This window comes from Rhinolophus ferrumequinum, chromosome 5 (assembly GCF_004115265.2).
Source record: "Rhinolophus ferrumequinum isolate MPI-CBG mRhiFer1 chromosome 5, mRhiFer1_v1.p, whole genome shotgun sequence".
In the NCBI taxonomy this organism is placed as follows: Eukaryota; Metazoa; Chordata; class Mammalia; order Chiroptera; family Rhinolophidae; genus Rhinolophus; species Rhinolophus ferrumequinum.
The window spans coordinates 27,859,509-27,887,348 of NC_046288.1; the positions used below are offsets into that span (position 1 = coordinate 27,859,509).

At 34.0% G+C, this 27,840-nt stretch overlaps 1 protein-coding gene across 1 annotated transcript; it reads right to left on the reverse strand.

Annotated features, from left to right (window-relative positions):
- Positions 1-1,193: 1,193 nt before the first annotated feature.
- On the reverse strand, positions 1,194-24,760 carry LOC117021956 (sulfotransferase 1E1). The gene is made up of 8 exons (XM_033105388.1): positions 24,634-24,760; positions 18,880-19,040; positions 14,855-14,980; positions 13,927-14,024; positions 11,486-11,612; positions 8,556-8,650; positions 4,196-4,376; positions 1,194-1,350 (listed from the first exon to the last, which is right to left on the reverse strand). Exons 2-8 carry the CDS (start codon positions 19,028-19,030, stop codon positions 1,238-1,240), a joined length of 891 nt encoding a protein of 296 aa, XP_032961279.1. The 5' UTR covers positions 19,031-19,040; positions 24,634-24,760; the 3' UTR covers positions 1,194-1,237.
- Between the last annotated feature and the right edge of the window lie 3,080 nt (positions 24,761-27,840).

Genomic DNA, 27,840 nt, shown 5'->3' on the forward strand with positions numbered 1-27,840 from the left:
CCAAGACATGGACACAACCAAAGTGTCCTTCGATAGGTGATTGGATAAAGAAGATGTGGTATATATACACAATGGAATATTATTACTCTGCCATAAGAAAAGATGAAATATTGCCATTTGCGACAACATGGACAGATCTTGAGATTATTATACTAAGCAAAATAAGGCAGACAGAAAAAGTTGAGAACCACATGATTTCACTCATATGTGGGATATAACACTGAAAGCAACAAAGGAACCAGACAAGCAAATAAAGAAACAAAAACTCATAGACACAGACAACAGTTTAGTGGTTACCAGAGGGTAAGGAGGGAGGTGGGATGGTAGAAGAGGGTAAAGGGGGTCAAACATATGGTGATGGAAGGAGAACTGACTCTAGGTGAAGAGAACACAATGTGATATACAGATGATGTATTATAGAATCGTACACTTGAAATCTATGTAAGTCTACTAACCATTGTCACCCTAATAAATTTAATTTTAAAAAATAAATCAATAACAATTGTTGCCTTCAGTGATTGAGATCTGCTTCTCATCCCACCAAAACAAAATCTTAATATTTTCCAACACTCTTCAATTTTTAATAATGCATAACTATGTTATACTTTTTTAAAAAAATAGCTTTGATTCTGAAAAATCATACTGTTGAACAGCGTGTTCAGAAATCCCTAGACATTTCTCCAAAGAGCAAGAAAACAAACCATTTTTATTTATCCTTAGATTTAACCTTCTAGGTTAGAAGGATGTAATATTCTACTAAAGACCCCAAATTTATTTATTTTTTTGTTCTTTCTCTTGCGATTTTCAAAGTTCATATATACACAAAACATACTACATAATGGGAAAAAAAGCCAACACAAAAATAAAGAATTTGGAGAGCTTGATTATTTTTAATGAGCCTCTGACAATTCAAACTATCTGTGTGTTCCTACACCATTCCCATAGATTATAGCTTTGTGCATATTTGTAAAAAGAAGGAAAAGGAGAAGGAGGGGGAGGGAAATGAGGAGGAGGAGGAGGAGGTGGAGGAAGAGGAGGAGAGGAGAGAGAAAGAAAGTAAAATAAAAAGACAATAGCAGGAAAAAATCCTTCTTGTCTTTTTATATGAAGATCTCAATAACCATGTGAACCTGACCTTAATCTTTCACATGACTCCTTCTCTATTCATCTAAAGTAGGAAAAGTTGAGGAATGATGAGAAGAAAGCTTTAATCTCAGACATATTAAGAAAACCCTTCTTAGATCTCAGTTCGTAATTTCAGCGTAGACCCCTTCATTTGCTGCTCATAGTGCCTGTCAAATTTCTCATTCAGGGCTACTGTAAAGTGATTCTTCCAGTCTCCTACAATTCCTATAACAAAGAGAAAAACAATAAATATTATGTCTTCAAGTGAGAATCATGAAGTTTTCTAATATACATCATTTTCATTTACACCTAATCAAATTTTATTGTTGTAATCCTCAATTATAGGAATAAAATATATACCAAAAATAATATACATATTTGAGTTTGCAAAGAAGGATTTGTTGTGATTGTTAAAACAACAACAAACAGCACATTTCTTTCTCTGACTCTTCCCTCTAATGTTACTTCACTGAATTTTTCTTCTCCAATTTCCTCCAAAATGTTGGGGCTCCTAAGATGAGACCCCTTGTTTTACCCATTTCCAAGATACTAAATATCATCCGTATGCTAATAACACTCTAATCCATATGTTTCCATATTTAATTGTCTACATGATCTTGCCACCCGGATTCCATACAAGTATCCCTAAAACAACTAGTTCAAAAATTAATTCATTTTTTTCCCCACCAAATTGTGGTTCCCCCCTTGCCCCCATAACCCAATTAACTGCAACTCAAGGTATCCAAGGCATAAACTTGGAGATTATCCCATCAACCCCTATATCTAATTTCTTATTCATATTCTGACTTGCTTCATACTCATTTGTCGTGCGGGGCGTCCGGTGGGGTCTCTGGTCCCGCTCCCCACATAAGAACGCAGGACATGGGGAGGCCAAAAAGGAACACCCACGGAGCCATAGGTAGGGGAGTCACACCATTATATTCTCACTGGCAGCTGGGTTGGAGAAACCGGAAACAGGAGCCACACAATTCTCAACCCTCACTTTGCCGCTTGCAGGCTCAGCCACCATCTCCTTGCTAGCCCCCATTTCCTGCTAGCATAGCCACGGCAGTTATATTAGTGCCCAATGGCTCACCACTGGTTACAGCTGACGGCCAACTAGCCACAGCTGATGGCCATTTGATCACAGTCGACGGCCATTTACTACCTGAGCCAGCACCTTTCTATGTGAGGCCGAGAGCCTGGAAACTGCTTTTTGGGGCTCTGTCCCCACACATTGCTTCCTCTCCATTTCTGCTGTTAATGACAGAGAGGCTCCTCAGCGATTCCCACCCAGGTTATTATAACAGTCTATCAGGCCCTTCTCTTTTACTTTCCATCATATCTAACCCTCCCCTTGCAGAAGGAAGTCATCCCATCCCAGCTCTAAATTTTTCCAGTAAAATACCCAAAAAAACAAAAGAAAATATGTATCCTGGGTAAGTTCTGAGAGTATAGCAGTAAGCAGCCCTTTACAATCATGACGATTAAAGTTCAATGTTTTATCTTAAAAATATATATGGGCCTAATGGGAAAGGAGACGGATATAATTTGAGAAATAAATAATTAAAATGTAATCTGTGTGTTAACTCTCTTTTCATGGACTCCCTGTTTTCGCCCAGTGGCAGGTTATTCCTATTATTTAAAAATTTCCCTAGTCTTCTCACTGACAATTTAGTTCAAAAAGCAAGATTTTTATTTATTCTGCTCCTTAAAAAACAAACAACAGGGCCGGCCTGGTGGCTCAGGCGATTAGAGCTCCATGCCCCTAACTCCGAAGGCTGCCGGTTCGATTCCCACATGAGCCAGTGGGCTCTCAACCACAAGGTTGCTGGTTCAACTCATCAAGTCCCGCAAGGGAGGGTGGGCAGCACCCCCGCAACTAAAATTGAACACGGCACCTTGAGCTGAGCTGCAGCTGAGCTCCCGGATGGCTCAGTTGGTTGGAGTGCGTCCTCTCAACCACAGGGTTGCCGGTTCTACTTGCACAAGGAATGGTGGGCTGTGCCCCCTGCAACTAGAAAAAGGGCAACTGGACCTGGAGCTGAGCTGCGCCCTCCACAACAAAGACTGAAAGGACAACAACTTGACTTGGAAAAAAGGCCTGGAAGTACACACTGTTCCCCAATTACAATAAACAATTACCCAATTACAATTACTGTTCCCCTTCCCCAATAAAATCTTTAAAAAAAAAAAAAAGATTTCAATTAAAAAAAAGTAATTGAAGAGTAACAAAGCTTTACTAAGGTCTCCGAAAAAAACAAACAAACAAACAGATATGTTTTCTCACACATCAGTAAGACCAGATGTTCCAATACATACTCTGTATATTTTACATGCCTTTGGATTTATAAACTGACTACATCTCTCATCAGACTATGTCTCCTCTCCATAGAATGTCACTTTATTGTATTTTGATATTTTTTGCTAAACAGAGCCATATTTGTTACTAAGAGTTTTGAAACTTAGTCTTTTTTTACAGCTTTATTGAGGTACAATCTATATATAAAGAACTATATATACTTAATGTGTCTACAATTTGTTGAATTTGATCATTTGCCACTTAGTCTTGAAAAATGTTGGCCACTTGGTCAAGGAAAAGCTAATTGTTCTAAGCTTGTTTCCTCGTCTCAAAATGAAATCATTACAGAAATTCTCTCCTGAGTCTTTGATTAAAATTCAAAAATAATGAGAATTTTAAAATTATATATATTTATATAACGTACATGATCCAGCACCAATGCACACAGGCTTAGTCAATAATAATAGTAGATGTGGTGTTAGTGCTGGCTCTGAAGCTGCAGTGGCTGCTGAGCATTCTTAATAAAACATGCTGCATATACTAAATAATCAACAAGCAATAGCTATTTATTATTAGTACTAGTAGTACTAGTCGTTTATGCCTCTGAAGAACTGCTAACTTAATGAAGAGAATCCTCAAATGTGAAACAACTCTGAAGAAAACAAGCGGGATCCACAGGTATGAATAGGCCTCAATAGGTGTCTCCCTACAATTATTTCAACTTGTGACATCCTACAGCAATAGAGACAAACCACATGATTCTCTCACCTTTTCTCATGAAAGGAGATATTTTTTGGTTCATGACTTCATCTGGTAGTGTTGTGTAATTGGTAGAGGGATTGTTTTTCATCTCTTGGAATGAAGTATGTTGTACTATCTTGTCCACAAGCTCCTCTGATGGCTTCCTTCCAAGAAATTCTATCAATTTTATCACCTCTCTTCTGATATCCTAGGGAGAAAAAAATATTTTGAAGATTCAGTTACTAAAACTGAACACATTACTATTTGGATTAAAACAAGAGAGAAAGAGAGAGAAATCTTTATTTTATTTTTTTCCCCCACTGATACTGGAATTTGGCTTCTATTGATGAACAAAACTTCTTGGGGAAGTGGTATTTTTTTAACTTCTCTAAAGATAATTTTTCTCATCCATAGAGAGGACATAAAAAATAAGTCACACCATATACACCATAATTTCTTATAGCATATACAAAGTACCACTTTCTTACATCATATAAAGAAATAAACTCAAAATGGATTCAATACTTAAATGTAAGATCTGAAACCATAAAACTTCTAGAAGAAAACACAAGCAGTAAACTCTTTGACATTGGTCTTAGCGATATCTTTTTGGATATGGCAACTCAGACAAGGGCAACAAAAGCCAACATAAGCAAATGGGACTACATCAAACTAAAATACTTCTGCATAATGAAGGAAACCATCAACAAAACAAAATAAAACCTACTGAATGGGAAAAGATATTTGTAAGTGATATGTACAGTAAGGAGTTAATATCCAAAATCTGTAAGGAACTCACACAACATGACATCAAAAAACAATCTAATTTTAAAAATGAGCAAAGGACATAGGCCTTTCTCCAAAGAAGACATACAGATGACCAACAGACACACAAAAAAAATGCTATAAACATCATTAATCATCAGGGAAATGCAAATCAAAACTGCAATGAGATATAATCTCACACCTGTCAGAATGCCTATTATCAAAAGTCAACAAGTAGGTGTTGGTGTGGATGTGGAGCAAAGGGGACCCTTATAGAGATTCCTTAAAAACTTAAACATAGGACTACCATATGACCCAGTGATTCCACTTCTGGATATTTATCTGAAGAAATGAAAACACTAATTGTAAAAGATACATGGACGCTTATGTTCACTGCAGCATTGTTTGCAATAGCCAAGATATGGAAGCAACCTGAGTGCTCATTGATAGACAAATGGATAAAGAAGATGTAAAACATACATATATATTACTCTGCAATAAAAAAGAATGAAATATTGCCATTTGCAACAACATGAATGGAGCTAGAGTGTATTAATGCTAAGTGAAATGAGTCAGAGAAAGACAAATACTATATGATTTCACTTATATGTGGAATCAAAAAAAATAATAAACAAAACAGAAACAGACTCATAGATACAGAAAAAAAACTGATGGTTGCCAGAGGTGAGGGATGCTTGTGAAAAGGGTGAAGAAGAATAAGAGATACAAACTTCCAGTTATAAAATAAATAAGAAACAGGAATGTTGTGTACATCACAGGGAAAGTAGTCAATAATACCATTATGACTGCATGATGACAGACAGTTACTAGACTTACCATGGTGATCACATCGTAAGCTATATGAATGTTGAATCACTATGTTGTACATCTGAAATTAATATATATTATGCCAACTATACTTTAATCAGAAATATTTTAAATATAGATACTTCAAAGACTGTTAGAACACTAAATGAGGTGATGTATAAGCTCAATAAATACCTATGAATATTAATATATACTCTCAAAGACTACAGTTTCCTGTGATAAATCAAGTTTAGGGTTGAAAATATGCAAACAGCTTTAATTTTTCTCCTAATTTATTGGTGTAACTAGTGAAAAGCAAAGGAACCAGAAAGATTAAGAAAATGTATAAAAAGTCAAATACTCAGCATGGAAACTCAGAAGTAAACCATAGCTACAAACATCCCTATCTCTATGTCACTCCTATAGTGTACCCTATTATCCAGCTAAATCACTCAATGCAGCCAAGTATTTGCAATACTAATTATAATGCTTATTCTGTGTGTAGTTCTTTCTACATAGAATGCTTTTCTCAAATTCTCTGTCCTACAAATTATAGCTACCTATTAAACTTCAGCTTAAGTGTCACCTTCTTTGGGATGATTTCCTTGACAATTCCAATTTAAGTTAGGTGACTATTTTTACTCCCATAAATTATCATATAAATCTATTGTACCATATCATTATTCTTATAATATTCTATTTACTTGTCTGTCTTCTGCCTTTACAATTAATGTTAATATGTCTTATTCTCTGCTTGATAAACTGTAGAAAAAAAAGAACATTTATTTATTCATTCTTAGGCACCTTATTGATTCAAATATAGAGCAAACTTAAACCTGGCCATTATTAACCAAAGTGGGAAATGAATGGACATGGACAATTTGGGTGGAAGGGGTTGAGATGGTTGGATTAGTTAATGGTTGGATTAAATAATAAGTTTTGCTTGTATACCTTTTAAATTTCCTGTCTTCAATATTCTAGTTACAGAACACAGTATTAAATAAGTAATAAACTACAGATCATGGCTGCTTCTCCTTTAAATTTGTGCTAGTGTTAAATTCTATAAATAAATTATAATTCAATTTCTAAAATATTATTTATTATTTTATTTTAAATGTCCTCATCAAAACAGCTCTAGAATTACAGCAACATGGATTTTAATAATTATGTAAAGAAGTGAACAAGACATGGATATCAATTGCTTTCTTGGTGTTAATAAAGAATGAAAGAAGACATTTCTCCTCTCTTAATAAAGAGACCCAGTATTTTGTCTGTCTTTAAAAAAAATTTGATATGTGTACATTTGTGCTTAAAGAACAAATATGATACAGCACCCGTTACCTACTACCCAATTTATGGATCAGAACATTCAAAATTTGTTGAATTCTTCCAATTGCAACTTTCCATTGACATTCCTTTCATTTTCCATTCCCATTTCCACAAACAAGAACAAAAGACCTGCTCCTCTGAAGTTGATCTAATCAATCATGTGCTTTACTTTATAGTTTTGAAACTTAGTACATATGTATCCCTAGACAATACTATATATGTTTTTTTTACCAATACTATATATGTTTTTTTGATGTACATATGTGAAGTGTATTCCTTTTCATTGCAATATAATATTTAATTATAGGATAATAATATACATTATGTATTGATTCTTGTGTATTTGGGTTATTTCCAATGTTTATGGTTATGGAGAATGCTGCTATGAAGATTGTTGTACCTATAACCTAAAGCACATAAGCCAGAGTTCCTCAAGAGTATATATCTACTAGTGAAATTCCTGGGTCTTATGTGCATGTTTGACCTTTGTATATAATGACAAGCTGTTTCCATAGTGTTTGTATTTTCCTATACTACTGTCAGCAGTGTGTTTCTTCTCAGTGATCCACATCCTGACTAACATTTATTATTGTCAGACTTTTTCATTGTTGTCGGTCTGGTGGGTGTGAAATGACATCTCATAGTGATTTTTTTTATTTTTAATTATCCTGATTACTAATGAAATTATAGAAAAACTGGATTAAAAGGAAATTTTGAGGACGTCAGAATTTTGCAAATTCTGTTCCAATCATTCTCTGTACTCTCTTCTTCTGAAAGTTTGAGTTGATATATGTATCAACTCTTATCACTCTATCCTACATATCCATTACTCTCTTTTTTAAAGTATTCTATTTTCTCAGTGTGGTAAATTCTATGTAATTACCACAGCTCCATCTTCCACATTACTAACCAATGATTTTCCATTTATTATCTATTATTTAAACCATCTCCTGATTTCTAATTTCAATTTTTTATCATTTTGGAAATTCTGTTTTGCTCTTTTTTTTCCTATCTGACTTGTGAATTTTAGTAGCACTTGTTTCTTTGTAAAATTTTAAACTTCTTCTTTTATATCTTTAAACATATTAAGCATAATTATTTTAAAGTTCTTCTCTGATAATTCCAACATCTATAGATTTGGAGACAGGTGACTCTTCTTGCCTGTCATGAGTCTGTGTGTGTGTGTGTGCGCGCGTGCGTGCGTGCGTGCGTGCGCATGCACGCATGTGGTGGTGTTTTATTTTGTTTCATAAAATCAAGTTCTCTCAAATTTTATCTTTGCTAATTTTTTTGACACTTGGTTTTAAATATATTCATCCACAGATTTATGTTTACCAGTTTTAAATTGGTGCTAAAGTTTGTGGATTATTATAACTTTTGGAGGTGACCACATCATTTATTTAAAAGCAGATTTTTGTGTCTAGAGTGTTGTCAAATGCTACATTTTAGAAATTACTAAGATGTCCATATGTTTTCAGTTTCTCACCTCCTTTATGTCTTCATAGAAAAGAAATAGCACACGTGGATTCTTTCTCATTTCCCACCAAGATTTTGCATGTTCATACCAGGGACCATAAGGAACTAAAATTAGGAATAAAAACAACATAAGGGCATAGTATCATCTGTATACAACTTGAAAATGGGTATTCAAACAGTAGGTACAAATAAATATAAATAAGTAATCATAGAATGAAAACTAGATATCAGCCACACATCTTAAGCAAATTCTTATACAGTAAAAGAGGAAAAATATGTTGAATAAACCACATAAAGAAACATATTTCCAACTTTCAGAATTATGACATGGTTTATGGCACAGAAAGTGAAGAAAGTCCCCCTCCCATCAATTTGATTCAGAGCTTATGAAAGCATTTTTGAAACGTGTGTGTGTGTGTGTGTGTGTGTGTGTGTGTGTGTGTGTGTTAGTAAAGGGAGTTGAGTTAGTGGATCTATTATCGTTTTTACAATGAGAATTTAGTCCAGATCTCTAATTTGCCATTTACAAACTAGCTTTGGCAACGGAAGCTAGTAGCTATATAATTGTTTATAATACTACACGCATTTTACTGGTAAAGGGTGCTCTCTTGGGACCTTTAGTGTATTCTGACTCTAAAAAATTTAGATTTTAGAGAGGATGTGATATGACCAAATGCTGTCTCTTCATTCTCTTCCTTTATCTTCTCTCATGTATATCCAAGTGTTTCACCCAATAAAAAGATGACAGAATGAGTCATAGTGTGAGTCAAAGTGTGAGTCAAAGTATTCCACTTTGCATTAAGTCATTGCATACCTTTTTGTCCTTTGATTCTACTGGAGATTTTTCTTTAGAGAAAAAGTTACATAATAATATTTATAGTGATCTTATTCATCTGTTTTGTGAAGATGCAACTTTATCTTTCTTTTACAATGTGGGTTTTGATGATGTTGAGGCATACGAGGGTTGATCAAACAATACGGTGAATGTTTAAATTAAAAAACAAATTATTACAGTAAAAGACACATTGCCACTAACCCCCCTCAAACTGTTCCCTTTCACTTCAAACACACTTCCCCATTATTCATGCACATTCTGAAGCAGTTCTGGAAGTCCTCTATCTTGAGTGTCTTTGTTGCATGGTCGTGGCTGCCTCAATTGTCCTGAATCATTTTGATTTTGGAGTAGAGTCAGAAGTCACACAGTGCCAGATCCGGTGAATAAGGTGGATGAGGACACACTGTAATGTTTTCATTTGACAGAAATTGCCATATTCCAGAAGCAGTGTGTGACACGAAGCCTTTCCACATTGTGATAAAAAAATACGATGAATGCTGCTGCCAAATGCCATCCAATGGAAAGGCAGGGATCTTCAATACAAGAAGCAGTGCATCTAACATTAGTAACAGTCTGTAACAAGTTTCAACTTGCTCGGTGCAGTCAGTCGGGTGTGAGCTATGGTTGAGAGAAGGTGTGTATTAAAGTGTGCCATAAGTCATCCTCCATCATGACAATGCTCCATATGACACATTGCTCCTGGTATATGGCAATTTCTGTCAAATAAAAACATTCGGTGTGTCCTCATCTACCTTATTAATCAGATCTGGCACCGTGCAACTTCTGGCTCTTCCTCAAAGTCAAACTGATTCAGGACATTGGAAGCAGCCACGGCAGCACAACTAAAGACACTCACGAAAGAAGACTTCCAGAATTCCTCTAGAAAGTAGAAAGAATGATGAGATAAGTGCGTTCAAAGTAAGGGTGGAGTATTTTGAGGGGGATTGATGGCAATGTGGTTTTTACTGTAACAATTATTTTTATTTAAAACATTCACTGTATTTTTTATCACACCGCCTATATTTTATTCATGATGCTGTAGTATACATTTTCCCAAAATGTAGCAACAAACATAAAGCACACATATCCTACTTTTATTGAGTCAATAATAGCTTCTATGGTTATCAAAGTGCTATTATTATTTTCCTTACAACCGTGTTTCCCCGAAAATAAGACCAAGCCGGACCATCAGCTCTAACGCGTCTTTTGGAGCAAAAATTAATATAAGACTGGTTTTATTTTACTATAATATAAGACTGGGTCATATAATATAATATAATATAATGTAATATAATATAATATAATATAATATAATATAATATAATATAATATAATATAATATAATATAATATAATGTAATACCGGGTCTTCTATTAATTTTTGCTCCAAAAACACGTTAGAGCTGATGGTCTGGCTCGGTCTTATTTTCAGGGAAACACAGAATTATCACTACAGGATCAGAATGGCCTTCTTCAGTTAATAGAATTTCTTGAACCCTTTTTTCCTCAAATCTAAATATTCAATTGCTCTAGCCCGGAATTAAATAAAAAAGGCAAAATTTCCTGGAATTTCTGCTCAAGTAACTCTTGCGCTATTCTGAGAAATGTAGTTGAATCATTTAGGCTGTACACTGGGTTAAATGAATAAGAACTTTGTAGATATTCAGACTTCTTTGTGAATTCTGGACCCTCCTAACACCTGAACTTGGAAACAATGGAGCAGTCTTTCTCCCCTATTCCTTTCTTCTTGTTGTTCAATGGAGTTGTAACAACATGCTTTGAAATACTTTTCTAATAAAAAAAGACAAGACAAAGAATTGGACACTGAGTTTCAATCTTAAAGAGAAAAATTGTTACCTCCAAACCCCAAATATAGTTCTATATATTTTTAGGCATTGAACTGACCTCTCAAATTCCACAATTTGCCATCCACATCTGGAATCCCTATGGTTTCTCTAAAATTAAAGGGCATCTAGAACATCTGTGTTTTAATTAAGGATCAGGAAAGATAACAGACCAGAAAAGATGACCAAAATTTTTGCTCAGAGATGCCATTTGTCTTGTATCATTTACCTTGAAAGAATTCAGGGAAAGAAGTTATTTTACCTTCTCCATCCATGAATTTCTCAACAAACTCTGGAAAAGATCCAGGATTTGGATGAGCAGATACCATTAGAAAGAAATAATAATAAGAAACAGCCACATCCTTGGCATTCCGACAAAGATAGATCATCTAAGAGGATAAAATCAAATATTAAATCACCTAATATTTTTCAAGTATTAAAAATACTTCAAGACTTAAAAAGAAAGCATTTATGTTTTCAATTATAAACATAATACATGTTTTAGAAAGTATATAAAATATATAAAATTATAAAGAAGAAAAGTGCTTCAATAACCTGAAGTGACAGCATCTTTTGTAGTGTTGTTCAATGTTAGTTCTCTTTACAGTTTTATGCCATTTTCACATATAATACCTCATTTGAGTGTCACAATTCTATTGATACAAATTGGGCCAGATGGATAATTATCCCCAGTTTATATGAAGAAACTAAACTGAAGCTGAGTCAGAATGCGTCACTGAGAATAAATCAATGAGAGTAAATGATTTGGTAAATCATTCAGTCAACAATAAAGTCCTCTGATCTTTAAGCTATACTACCATGCTGCATACTAAAGGGAAAAAAAAAGTCCTGTTGTTTCCACACTCATAATTTTAACAACAAACAGACAAAAAACATGTTTAAGAGGGTCTGTTTGCACATTGATCTCAGTGAAAATATAACCTTCAACAACACCCCGGTGAGTTTCTGTTTTACCTGTAGTGGAAACACCAACAAATTAACAATCAGGAAGCCTTGATTTTAGTTGCTAGTTCTGGCATTAAGAAATTCTATCATCTTGTGCAAAACACCAATCATCTTAGAACTAACTTTCACCTGTTTCCTTTTTTCCGCCCCCACTTTTTTATCACTTACAGTTTCTGGTCCACACCTTCGTACACACTTTTACTAATAGTCTCAATTTATCTGTCTTTTTGTCCCGCAGTGAGTATTCTGGAAATACTCAGAACATGAATCCATCCAACTATTTTCTACTCTTTGATGATCTCTGATGTGAGAAACAGTTTTGAGAAGACTGAGACTATTGTAAAAGTATAGTATCTATTTCCATTTGAAAAGTAAAGGAGGCTATCACCCATTCTTCAAAGGAAAAATAAAGTAACTTAGTCAAATCTCTTGAAAGAATGATAATGACACATCTAGAAAATATACTGAGATAGTGTTTATGTATGGAATGAATTCAGCAGAATGTATATGGTCTACCTTGGATTTCTTATGATAAAAGAAAACAACAAACAAGAAACATTGGGATCTACAGAATTTTGGACCATGGATCACAGAAAACATCAAATACACCATGTAACATCAGAGTACAAAGTGGAAATGTTTCATGACTGTGATAAATCACCTTTTGGGTTAGTAATGACTGCATATAGTACTTTAGTATCTCATATATGTGGTATGGGTCATAGTGTATCCTAAAAAAAGCTAGAAAGGCATTGAGAAACAGTATCAGTGTTCCAAGACTTAATGTTTTGTCTGTATTTTTGGTTACTCATCATTTTTTCTAAAAATCGAAAATGATCATGTTAATCATCAGCTTAATATGTTTATAACTCCGCATTATCGTGAAATAGAGTCCAAACTTCATAATTTGACTTCAACGTCTATTGTAATCAAGCCCTAGCTTATCTCCCTTCATACATCCAGCCAATATGTACACTCAATTTTCTAGTTAAACTAAACTGGTTTCAATCCCTCCTGGGTTGCCTCCGGGATTATACAGACTAACCATTGTGCATTCTGCAAATATTAACTGAGATGTTACTTGCTCTGGGACGCCTTCCCGGCCCTCAATAGGCTAGAATTCTTCTCTTGCTTGACTTCTGACAGTGCATTGCCTATTTACTTGTCCCTTTCCCCCAATGGACTATGTGTCCATGAAGACAAGGACGGCATATATCTTGTTAATTGTTATATTGCTGGTGTATGATAGGCACTCAGTAAATAATTATTATATAACATTTGTCTGGTTTATCTCTGTCTAGTTCATTTGCATACCTCATAATACCAAGCACTAAAGTTTGCAAAAGGAGCACATTTAATACAGTCAGTACTAATAACAAATACAAAAGCAGCTCCCATTTGTTGTTTACAATATGCTAGACACTATGTTAAGCAGTTTATAAACACTATTTCATTTAATCTTTATAACAACTGTATGAGGAAGATGCTATTAGTATCCTTCTTTTACAGAGGAGGAAACTGCCTTAGACAGTTTACTTGTTTTTCTTCAGAATCACCTCTGGAGTTGAAATTAAAATACAGATTCTGACTATACTGACTGTAAGCTACATTTGTTAAATATTTATAGATTTAATGAAAGAAAACATAAACAAGTATGTATATGACACTGTTATGACTTGATCATTCTAAAATTTCTTTGAGTTGGATAAAGTTTTAAGAATACTTGACTCTGGTTACCTTACAGTTCTTTTCCCAAAATGAGGCTGGAAGAAGCGTCACTGAGAGATGAGTCTTCACTATTCTAGGAGATGCCATTTGTTTTAATTGTTTTATTCCTGATTTTTAAAAATAGTGAAAGGTTAGACAACTTCAAAACATAAATATTCATATGGAATTTATAGATATTTTAAAAATAGAAGTAACTTTAAGATTCTATATTACATTTTAAAATAATAATAATAATATACTCACTATAACAGAAGATTAGATAGAGGAAATTACAGAGAAAAAATAAGATCAAATAAAATGTTACCACTTTAGAAAAACCATTATTAACATTTTGGTGAATAGCCTCCTATATAAATATATATCTATATGCTCAGAGTCATAGCCATTCAAATACCACACACACACACACACACACACACACACACACACAGATGAATTTTTAATATTTTCTGACGGCCTTTGTTCCTCAATATGATACTGAAACTGCAATGTTGAAAAACATATGACATCCTAAAATTTTTAATGATTTTACAGTGTTATTATATCACTTTTAAATATTCTTGTGTTGCCTAATATTTACGGTGTTTCTCATTTTTCACAATATTAAAATTATCTGTGAATATCCTTTTGCATAGATCCTAAAAAAGAAATATAGTTTTCTAGTGTTTAAAATAGCATCACATTTAGCCCATACAGAGATAAATGCTCATATTGCTAGGCTCTACTGAAGGCATTTATGAGCTATCTTTATTCACTCTTTTCCAGACACATGCTATACCATAAACTCTGTCAAGATTTAAATCTAAATTTACATGCTTTGCTATGTGGAAGACATAATACTAATTGCCACTCTTGCGTACAGTCTCTTTCCTTGCATCATCTACATTCACACTTAAAAATATATTCATATAGCTACTAAAATCAACTTAAACATTACCATTCATTATCTCTTCTTTTCTGCATTCCAGGAAAGGTATTCGATTAAAAATGACATCTTCTTTGCACTTTTCCACGTCACCCTCTTTATAAATCATGTACACAATTTCACTAACCCAGGTTGTGCCTGTTAAAATTAAACAAACCTGAGACTCTCACTGCCCATGCTGGGCTGAGGATAGAAATGATGAATTCATAGTGAGGTAAAGTAGATTGGTACCAATGCAATATTATTTGAAAGGTGTCACAACAGCTACAGGACTTAAGAATTATTTTCTCTAATATTTAATCTAATAGGTCCCCAAAATAGCCTCAATAAATAAGGATAAATATTATAGTAAAACATACCTGTGGTAGGAATCTCAATTTGTCCATGATGAACTGTGACATTGTGCAAGCTGATAACAGTTTGGATCTAAAGTTTTACATTTAAAAAGTAAGGAGGCTTCTTCCTAGTTAATAAGGTGTAGCTGTGGTTAAAAGCAAGAGCTTCCAGTTCTACCTAGTGTGAAATATTGTCTTCAATCATTCACTAGCCTAGAATCATGCTTGAGTTACTTAATTTTTATGTGCCTCAGTTTTGTTTATGTGACTTACCTAACTGCTAAGCTCATTGCAATTACTTTTCTATGAAAAGTACTTGTCAGAGTGGTAAGCACTCGGTTCAGATTGGACATGTATCATCATCACCATGTTGTTATCATCATTGTCATCATTCACCTAATAGAATATAAGCTCATTCAATGCAGAGGTCAACTTGTATACTTGCCTTTGTACCCCATGCACATAATTAGTGCTGAGCATATTGCAATGCCAATAAATACACGATTATTAATTTATTTTATTCTTATTTGCCTCTAGCTTCAACTCCCCAGGCTGTACTGAAATTGCTCTACTCTTACTGTGTTATTTCAGGTCATGTTATTATGTACTATAAAATCCCCTGATCTTTATTTTTCTGCAAAGACAATGAGCATTTTCATCAGAAAATTATTGAAAGCTGGACATTCAGCATATATTCTCCTCAGATCAGGTCTTCTGCAGACACACATGAGTAGGGAGTTTCATTGTAACCATTATAGAATGAGACAACAAACTTCAGAGCACTGTAAAATTTCAATATGGGCATATTTTCATTTTACTTTTTGCTCATTTCTGGTTTGATTTCAATGTCTCTAGAATTCCACATGCTTTGTTTATCCTCTTTATGGAAGATCATACATTCACCTCTAATAATTTACCACCCTTCCGCTTCCCCCCTTTCCCACTTCTCAATAACCCCAGCTATTTTGTTAAAGGCAATTCACTTGTAAAATGAAAAAAAAAAATCTCCTACCAAAAGTGGCAGTTCTGGTGAGCTAGGGGTGGGGATTAGAGAGGTGGGTAGTGATGCAGAGCTTTGTTTCTAGGAAATACAGACTGAAAAATAGGCATGTACGTGCATGTGTGCGCACACACACATTTATCCTTCAGAAGAATGGGTCTGCTTATGAATCTTGCAGGATCAAAGGGTCTTAGGTCTTAGGATGGATTAATAGAAATATGGAGGCTGATATCCATAGGGTTTTTCTTCTGTGTTGATATCTATGTGGACCACTATACGCTATCATTGCAAATATAGTTATTGTGGGAACTATATATGAAAGGCAATGTAGTGTGTGTTGTGGGGGATACAAAAGTGATTAAAACCCACATACTCCTGGTAAAACTCATATTATTATGACTATTTGTTATTTGATTCATGGCTACAATATGGACCACTACATTTAGGGGATGATATAAATCATATTAATCAGGATGGTGGAAGGAAAAGATATTTTAAAAAAGATTGGTTGTTTGAAGTCCATGAAGCTATTAAGCCAAGACAGAAGGCTGAACAGCATATATGATAGTTATTTTCAAGTTCTAGTAACTGTATCTGGAAGAGATATATCCTCTGGATTAGTGTTTTATGGATATCTCGTTACATAGGCATGGATGATTAAATTATTGGCTATTCGTGATTAATTAAATCCCCATCTCTTCTCCCTTCCTAGCCTCATCCCACGACCCCACAGACTCTTCTTATTATTTCTTTGTTTCTGATCCCACATAACTTGGGCTTCCCATGCAACCTCCTGGCTGTGAACCCACCTACACCTGTTATCTTTTTACTTTCAATTTCCATTTACTACTTTTTTCATTACCTCTGCATTTTTAAGTCGAATTCTTTAGAGAGAATTTGGTCAGGTTCATCTTATCTGAGCCAGACTATGTCACATGTCTATGAACTTCCTGCTTCCAGGTTAACTGTCCTCAGAAGCTAGGGTTGGGGTCACTTGGTTCTTTTGAAGAAGGTATTTGGATTTATGATGTAATGTCCCATGACAAAAAAAAAAAATAATAATAAAGTAAGGAGGCTTGAATAATAGATGATACACTCAAATATGCTTTCAAACCACAAACTTTACGGTTAACTTCTTATTCCTCAATTTGAGTCAAGTTGAGAGGATATAGAAAATAATAAACCTGCTCCCTGTCCTGTTGTGATCAAAAGCCCTTTGAAAGTCAGAAACAATGTTCAGTAATTACAACACTTCTTTTTTCTTAAGATATTATAATACAGGGGGCACAGGGATTTACAGGACTACAAAAGAGGAACATTTAATTCAGTGTGCTGCTGCTGAGGCAACGTTTCCAAGAGGGATGCCTTCAAGAGAACATAATAATTGAGCTTGGCCTTAACAAATTAGTGGCGTAAATGCACCAGTTTTGTGAGGTATGGAAGGGTTTTACCAAGCAGAAGAACTGTCTTCTCATTTTTCTTTTCTTTTCTTTTCTTTTATTTTAAATCGAAGATTAGATATTTAAGAATAGTACAGTAGTGAGGAAAAGAATGGGAAATGGATTGTAAAAGCCTAAATCAAAGAATCTACCTGAAGAGAAGGGTGGGGAGGAGGTCATAGAGACAAGCCGACAGCAAGCACGAAATACCTTGTCGTTCATATTAAAGAGTTCGAGGTCTTTTCTAAAAGTTTGGAAAGGCATTGACACACACTAAAAGCAAGATTATCAGGGTTGTGTTTTGGAAGAAGTCATCTAGTGGCAGAGTAAATAAAAGAATGGAGTGAAGGACCAGTTATCTGCGGCATTATCACTTTGTGAGGGGTGTAAATATCGAATCATTACGTTGTTTTGTACACCCCAAAACTAATATAAAAAACATTAAAAATAAAAAAGAAGATAGACAAGAGACTTGTAAGAGAGTGACTGTGATGTAGACATATCTACAAGACAAAAGGGGCAGAACATTTTGATTGACTGCATTTGGCAGATGAAGAAGCAAGAGGAAGAGAATCTGGAATAGTTCTCAGGTTTCTTCTTCAGATGACTGGTATTGAGCTGACATTGATTCTGACAGGGAAGAGAAGTGAAGGAACAGATTTAGTAGTAGCCTAAGACATATTAAGTGCTGAACATATTTAACTGCTAAACATAACAAGAGAGAAGTCTGAACTGGACCATTCTAATTCTTAAAGGTATATAATTATAAGACTCGGAACTATAATTAACAGTTGAGCTAATCTCAGAAAAAAAAAAAGATGTTGCTTAAAAATGAAGTTTTGGGCATGGACTTATAAAGAGGAGCTGGTTAACTGAAAAAGAATTGTTGTTTTTAATCTTAATCTGTGAAAATTGGTTATACTTTATATAACCATGACAATAACGACATAAGGTAAACACCATTAGTAGTTTTAAATTTTAGTTATGATTCTATATTCACCCATGTATATTACATAATTTTCCAAAGTGTTCAATAATACCCATTTTCAACATGCTGCACAAGTTATAGGTATAGATTGCGGTCTTAGAATAGAACTATCATAAACCACTTTTTTTAATGCTGTTTCTAAACTACTATGTCTGTCCTTATTTAATATGGAGAATGAGTGGGGCGGAAGTGAACAAGTTAATATTTACCATTCAAGATGGGTTCATCATTTCTAGGAGAAAAGGGTATAACTTAGACATAACAGGGAGACTTACCAGATTTGGGATAAGTGGCAATGACAATGTCATCTGGTCTTGCCTCAAATGCCTCCACATCATCCCAATATTTGACAAAATCTTTATACATTAGAATTCCATGGACTCTGCCAAAGTATTCAAAGTAGTCACGTTTGGAAGAATCCATCATAAATTGTACACTAAAAAAGAAGAAAAGGTTATGTTTTCCACTTTGCATGTACTTTATGTTTTAACATTAAGAATAGATACTAAGGTTTTCCTGGCTGTCTATCATTTCTTAGCTGTTGAGCATATGGGGTAAATATATATTAAAGAAGTATATAGCATAGTCTTGGTGTTTTAAGAGTTTCTAATCCTATTAAGGAGATCAGCCTAACATATAAAAGAATAATAAAGCACAGGCATTATAAAGTAAAATATTTAAAACTATGTAAAACATGTGATACATTTATATTATTACCATATTTACATGTAATATTTATACATAATAAATTCCATAATGAACGAAAACAATAGAGCCTTCAATTATTCTGTCAAAATTGCTGGGCATATAAATAGAAATACAACAATATTTTGGCAAAGAATCACTTTGATTAATTATGTCTACATTAAATAACAATAAAGATCAATGGTCACATTTTGTAGCTATTTCCAGATCTCAAAGTCAGAACTTCCTTAGTTCCTGAATATCTTTCATTTAATGAAACAATTCAAATGCTTGGTGAATGTATTTAAAAGAAGATGAAATTATGACACTGTAATGGATATCTAAGACAAGGATTCTTGAGAGTATGAAAGTTTCCTCTGTGACCTCTGACATTACCCTTACTTTTCTCTCTCACTGAATAATCAGTAAAATAGTAGACAATCCCATTGACAGACTTGTCTGAAAATTATAAGGTTAAACAAGATGGTTGTCATTTGGTAACTCATCTCCTGATCCCATAACAACATATTTCATGTTCAGGGTTAGTTGTAGAATTTTTAATTACGCAAAATTTCTTTCATTGGCTTTCAACTTTCAGTACCATTCCCCTCCCCAAATTACCCAATTTTGAGTTTGTGATAATAGCATTTCAACAAATTTTGTCCTATTTATACTTTTATTAGTTTCAGGTGTACAAAGCTATATAATAGTTAGACATTTACACCCCTCACAAAATAACCCCCTCCAATCTACTACCCTCTGACATTGTGTATAGCTATTACAATACCATTGACTATATTCCCTGTACTTTACATCCTGTGTATTAAATATATATATATATATATATATTTAATTATAGTTGACATTCAATATTATTTTACTTCAGCTTCAGGTGTATAGTGCAGTGGTCAGGCATCTACACAGTCTGTGATATGATCCCCCTGATAAGCCCAGTGCCCATCTGGCACCTTATATGATCTTTCCAACATTATTGATTATATTCCCCATACTGCATTTCATATTCCCGTGATTATATTGTGACTACAAATTAGTACTTCCTAATCCCTTCACCTTCTCGCCCATCCTCCCCCCCATCCAGCAACCATCAGTTTTTTTCCTCTATATCTCTGAGTCTATTTCTGTTTTGTTTGCTCGTTTATTCTGTTCTTTAGGTTTCACATGTAAGTAAGATCATATGGTATTTGTCTTTCTCTGACTTATTGCACTTAGTATAATATTCTCTAGGTCCATCCATGTTGTTGCAAATGATAAGATTTCATTCTCTTTTTATGGCCAAGTAATATTCCATTGTATGAATGTACCGCAGTTTCTTTATCCAATCATCTATTAATGGGCATTTTAGTTGTTTCCATTTCTTGGCTATTGTGAATAGTGCTGCAATGGGCAGGGGACATAAAGAAACATTTCTCTAAAGAGGACATGCAGATGGCCAACAGACATATGAAAAGATACTCAATGTCACTAATCATTAGACAAATGCAAATAAAAACCACAATTTTGTCCTTATTTGACATTATGCCTTCTAGACCTCCCTTTTATTCACTCCTGCCCATAAAGCTGCCTGGTAAGTTGTTACACATGCATACATTTGTGACTGCTGTAACTTTTATTGAGTTTTTCAGAGAGTTTGTATTATAACAGAAGGTTGTTGGAGGCAATAGTTCTTTAAGCCACCTAATGTGTTTTCTTATTAAAGAATCCAATCCATGAGAGAGGCATTATAAAGAAGAAATAAAATTACTAGATACTGTAACAAATGGATTAACCCAAAGGAAGAAATACCTGATAATGAGATTGTAGAAAGATAAGTGTCCTACCAATCAAACCAAATAATTAGACCATTGACTTACAGGGAAGGTTGCCTTCACTAAATGTGTTTTCCCTACTACATTTCTAGACTGCACATTACAGATGAAAACTTTTAGATGTTGCCTCCTAACTCTCTTTCAACAGCGCCTGACACTAAATCCCATTGATCCCATCTCTTGTTATTTTCCTCTATTTTCTGTCATAATCACTGTCCTAGTTAGGAACCTCTCCAACTGTTGATTGAATATGAAAACAACCTTCCAATTGGCCTTCCTATAAAAAAGTACATATCTTCTATTTCTATAACCACCAGAGGAAGGAAAATGGATGTTATTTACTTACTTTGTGCCAGACATAAAAGGTTTTATTTTAAAATCTTATTTATACGTCATAAAGTTCTATGAAAAAAGCAGACATCATTATCAATTAGGTTAAGTTTGCCCTGCATGAGACTCTCTGAGGATGGAACCATATTTGTCTTACACAAGGAAAGCTAAATATGCACACATTTATACCTACATCTAAACATGTACATATAAATATCCCTATTTTTGACATGATTTTGAAAAAAAGTTAACAATATAGAGAAAATAAAAGTGTCCTCTTTATCCTGTCAAAAGACAGCACTCCTAATAGTATTGTATTTATGCTTCCAAATATTTAAATATGTATTACAATCTACACACTTATGTATATATTTTATATTATATTTTACATTCATTTGTAATCTATTTTTTCACTGAACTATATAATGTGAACATATTTTGGTGTTGATATGTAAATTCTGTTTTTATTTTCATAAACGACACATAGTAATCCATAATATAGATATAAGATAGATGATCCAATTCTTTATTGATGGAAGTTCCTATTTTTCTATTTTTTTCAAGTAAGTAGCACTTTAATGAATGTCTTTGAGCATATGTGTTTTCACATTTATCTTTGCAGTGACAATGGAATTTGCAAAATAAACTTATGCACATGTAAGATATTGATAAATATTTTTTAACAAATCACTGACATTTTGTAAAAATTGGTCAATATATGAAATTGCATATTTTCCCAAATCCTCATTACTACTAGAAAATATTTGTTAGTCTTTCATAATTATATATATATATATATATATATATATATATATATATATATATATATATATATATTTAATTAAAGTTTATTGGGCTGACAATGGTTAGCAAAGATACATAGGTTTCAAGTGTACAATTCTGCAATACATCATCTATGTATCACATTGTGTGTTCACCACCCAGTCAGTTCTCCTTCCATCACCATATATTTGATTCCATTTACCCTCATCTACTACCCTCCTCCCTCCTTACATTCTGGTAACCACTAGACTGTTGTCTATGTCTATAAGTTTTTATTTATTTGTTTGTCTTGTTCATTTGTTGCTTTCAGTTTTATATCCCACATCAGTGAAATGATATGGTTTTCGACTTTTTCTGTCTGACTTATTTTGCTTAGCATAATAATCTCAAGATCCATCTATGTTGTCACAAATGGCACTATTTCATCTTTTCTTATGGCAGAGTAGTATTGCACTGTTTATATATACCACAACTTCTTTATTCAATTATCTATGGAAGGACATGTAGGTTGTTTCCATGTCTTGGTCACTGTAAATAAATCTGCAGTGAACATTGGAGTCCATATGTCTTTATTGATAAATGTTTTCAGATTTTTTGGGGTATATACCCAGGAGAGGGATTGCTGGGTCAAAATAAAAAGGCAACCAACTGAATGGGAGAAGATATTTGCAAACAACACCTCTGATAAGGGGCTAATATCCAAAATATATAAGGAACTCATACAACTCAACAACAAAAAAACAAACGATCCAATTAAAAAATAGGCAGAGGACCTGAGTAGACATTTCTCTAAATGGGACATGCAGATGGCCAATAGACACATGAAAAGATGCTCAACATCACTAATCATCAGAGAAATGCAAATAAAAACCCCAGTAAGATATCACTTCCCAACAGTTAGAATGCCTATCATCAATAAGACAAATAATAACAAGTAAATTCTAACTTAACTCTTTTAAAATCTCTCTCTCAGGTATACTAGATGTAATCTCCTCAAAAGTATAATACTATAATTGGGAATCAGACTTGTTTTGATTGGGGAATAAGTTGATTTATGAACTTCTTTTGTTCTGAGAAAATAGATTTTTCACTAGAAGAAATATGTATGAAAGACTTAGCTGCTCTGACTACTGATTTGTTTATTCATGTGAACAACTTAATTGATGTTCTGCTGAGTTCATAAGAATTGGCCTATAGTCAATTGGGAGTAGCTGATTGATCAGTAAAGAGTTGGATGACTTTTGGCCTCTCCTTCATGATCAATTTTGGACTCAAAGTTAAACTAGGTGGCATATGATAAAATCTCTTCTTTTTGTTTAACTTCTTTTGGTAAATTATCTTTTATCATGATGTATGGACACACCCTCTAGCTGTTCTTTCTCAGAAGATTTATTTCAGTTAGAAGTTTTCAATTTTATTTTCTGAGTATACAGGTTACTTTTTGTTTGGAAATGCCAACAAAAAAATTGTTAAAACTGTGATTCATAAATTCAATTGAATTCAGAAAGAGTTTTTCTTCTTTTTCTCTATATTTCCTCTTTCCTTATTCTTTTTTAACTTCCTTTCTTTGTTCTCCTCTCCTCCATCCCCCAATCTGCCTTTCCAGCTAATACTCTGTGTGAGTGCCTACTTCATCCTCAGACACAGTGTGAAGGGCTGGGATACCATGGTGAATATAGATGCACAGTGCTCACTTAGTCCTCACCATCTTGGACTTGCCTGGATTTGGGGAAAGCGGCTAAAAGCAGAGAATATCCTTTTGTGCATCATTCTATCTCAGGCCTCAGCACTGTGTCACAAAGTAGATGCTCAAAATTACTCGTTAAATTTAACTGTTATCCCAAATCTCTCTGGGCTCTTTAGTTTCTACTAAGGACTCCTAGATAAAATAAGTACAATCCTTCCAAAGATCTACCTGTCAATGATTTACCAAGGACTTGTATTTCTGCTGTATTTATCTGATGTCTCTTGCTTAAAAGTAACAGTAATGTTTGTAAGGCTCAAGGTATTAATAGACTGCTTCTGACATATTTCACACAAGTGAACACCAGACTAGAAGTCAGTCTTCAGTCAGTTTCTACCTTGCTTGATTTGTTTCCTAATCAATAAAATTGAGAACATGTCCAGCAAGAAGCAGGACTAGCAAGGTAACTATGATACAGCAGTTTTATGTTAAAAGTCTTTAAACAGCAAAGCAGTACATAAATGCAAGTTGTTATTTTTAATGACACACAAGTGATTTAAAAAGACTTAAGTGCTTTACATTATTAAGTGACAAAAGTATTAATAAAGACTTTATACTTCCTATATTTCCTTTTTTAATAGTTTCATGATATACAATTTGCACCTTTATTTCCTGTTTTTAAATCTAAATATTAGTATCAGTAATAATAATAAAAGTACAACCTGTTCAGATGACCCGGTAAAAGAAACTGGGTGATTCAGTGTAGTTTTCCTTGAATCTCCACTCAGGTTTTAAACTGCAAAAAAGATGAGAACCACTTGTGCATTTGGAATGTTTCTGAGGAGTTTTATTCCAAACGCCAGAGAAGGAGGCGGAGATTCATTTGTGGGGCTTGGCTTTCTGGAGTCTGTGATGCAATGGAGTAACACAAATTTAGATACATACCTGCAAATGTATTCAGCCACACACAGTTATGCTTATTCATACAGAGAAGTAGAAAGCCTCTGGGGTTATTTTTCTTTGTTGACTCATAATCAACTTCTTAGTTTTGCCAATAGCAATCAGTGGGCTGGGAAAAGGGAGGGAGAGAAAGTAAAGGGGAACATGAGGGAGAAAATTGGAGCAAAATATAACACAGCGTGGAAAGGGAAAGCCTTTTTACTCACTCACCGATGAATAATAAAACGGGTAACATTGACCTTCAAAAGAATAAACTTGCTGAGGAGTGAGAGGACAGAAGAAAATGATAAGGAAGAAACAGGCGAACTCTGGATCAGGAGTGCTATCCTAGAAGGCTTCATAGTACTTGGTTGTATCCTAACAACTCAAGTAGAAAATATCTTCTATTTAAAATCATTGTCTTTAGCTCATAAGCAGCCCTGAAAAATAAAAAAACAGATGACAGCTAAGAATGTAAATTTCACCTTTGGATTATTATCTTAAAATTCTCACTTCTCTCTGCTCACAATCACATGCTTAATGCAAGGCATAGTGTGGAATTTCCAGGTGGAGTTATCCATTAACATCACTGGAGTTTAGAAAAGAGGATGAGAAAAATAAGAGGCTAAGGGTTTGTGGAACCCATGAATACTCCACCTTTCTTTTCGGGTCTCTGCACCTACTCTGTCTTCAGTTCAGGAAATTCTCCCTTGCTCCTACACCTCCACCCCCACCAACACCTCCAACTCAGTTCCAAACCTCATTAGTTCTTATATGTTTCTCAATTTTAATTGATTGCACTTCCTTTGAAAGTCCTTTGGTGACCCTTGTAAAACCGAATATCCTGAGCAACCTTCAAATCCTGTACTTTTTCTTAATTACCCCTATTCCACTGAGCTGAAGTTAAAATTTATTTGCCCAGCTTCCTTATTAGGGGATTTGAAGAAAGCTTACTAGATTGTATATATAAGCTTAAAAACAAAGTCTTACTCTGTAATTAGCACACTGTATGGCATCAAGAGTCTAGGCACTGAATATATATTAACTGAATAAAGTGGCTGATGTATTCAAAAAAGATATGAAGAGAATCATGGTTGTTAGTTATAAAAGACATTAATATCCAGCCCTATCCAAAGTAAAAAAGAACAGTTAACTAGTTTGAGAAATAGGGCTTTTTATGATAGAAAATTAAGGGGTAGGATGAGAACCCAGGGACTCAAATTTACATTTTGTATTATTTTGTTTTATGCGATTGGTTATTATAATTTTATATTTATTTGTGTTAAACAAAATGTGTTAAACATTTGATCTTTAAATATATAAATGTAATATGGATTATGATTTTTAGCCTTGTTGCATAGCTTATTTTTCTTAATTATTAGTTTTTAATGATGAAGATCTGTGAGGCTTCCTTCCTGATTTGTCAAAAATATTCTTTCATCCAAAATTTCAGGATATGAGCACAAGCAAATGTGAACAGGTTTAAACTTCAGACCATCTCTCTTATCTTTTATTTATAAACAATTGGCTACAGGAATGTTACAAACGTTTCTAAATCATGTGATGCTGGCAATTACCAAAGGTCAAAACACATTTAGCCTTAAAAAATCTTTTAAATGATGAAGAGTCACTTGACGATAAAAATAAAACAATAGGCAGTATAGTCAGCTTAACCTTCATTCTTCTCCATAAGTGGTGAGTACAGAAGAAATTACAGAATGTTTGAGTCCTTGGTCTGATCTTTCCTCCTTTGTACAGTCAATCTAGAAGAAAAGAAAAAAATCCTAGATAAGCACCTCTTAAAGAATGTTTATCTTGAGTCTTAGAATTTGTGCAGATTTGTCATCATACCACTGTCATACCCTAAAACTAATAAAATAAATGAAAGTGGCATGCTTGTGTGACAAAATGTTTCTAAGAAAATGGCTGTTCCTTATTTGTGACAATTGATCTTTTCCTTTTCCTTCAGTATCAGATACTTAACTTCTTTTGGGTCTAGTTTGAGGATCCTAACTTTTTTTTTTTTTGTAAATGGCAAGATTTCAATACTACTAATGAAAAAGTAAGAGTCAGTGTCACTGAACATTTTAACAATTATTAATAAAAGACTTTATTTTTTAGAATAGTTTTGTTTACAAAAAAATTGAGCAGGTAGTACACAAAAGTTTCTCCCCTGTAGTGTTCCCTATTTATTAACTAACATCTTGCTTTAGTGTAGTACCTTTGCTGGAATTGAAGAATCAATACTTACGCATTAGTAGAAAATAAAGTCCATAGTTTACATCAAGGTTTGTGTTTTATATTGTACAGTTCTATGAAATGCATGATGTCATGCATCCATCATTATTGTATCATATAGAATCATTTCACCCATCTAAAAAATCTCTTGTGCTCCACCTAGTCATCTGCCTCTTGTCAATTTAAGAAACATGCAAACTTGTAGAGAATTTTTATGAGTTATTTGAGTCAAAACTGATGACATGTGCTGGAGAGTAAGATCTCATATGCTACAGAGAATACATTTTGCAGTTTATTTTATGCATTTGAGATTCAGGAAGGGATGTAAGGAAGAGTACATGGAGATGGGAAAAAGCAAGGCTGAGATTGGATTACAGGATAGTTAACAAGATTATGTGTTTTCTTGAGGATGGTCATGCTTTAAAAGGAGGTGTCTGAAAAGGGGCATTTCTGAGGTGTGTTAACCTAGATGCACAGAAACAATAGACAGGGCTTGCAAAGATCATCAGCCTTTTACTGAAGAAGTTGTATGCCTGGGGCATGCCTACTCACCAGACCAGTTAGGAATTTACGATCAGATCACCCTGTGAGGTTACTTTCCATAGAACCCATTTTTTTCCCCTGTCCACACTCAACTCCCCTGAACTCCTGACAATTGCTCATCTTGTTATTGTCTCTATAGTTTTGCCTTCTCCAGAGTGTCATATGGTTGGAAGCAAACAATATGTAACCTTTTCAGATTGTCTTCTTTG

Bases quoted from the DNA above. Each gene is read 5' to 3' on its own strand.
- LOC117021956 (XM_033105388.1), bottom strand. From the start codon at position 19,030: ATGATGGATTCTTCCAAACGTGACTACTTTGAATACTTTGGCAGAGTC. The intron at 14,025-14,854 runs GTAATGTTTAAG...TTTAAAAATCAG, and splicing joins AAAAGAAGAGATAATGAATG to GAATAAAACAATTAAAACAA. The intron at 4,377-8,555 runs GTGAGAAACTGA...TTTTCTCCCTAG, and splicing joins TCTATGAAGACATAAAGGAG to GATATCAGAAGAGAGGTGAT.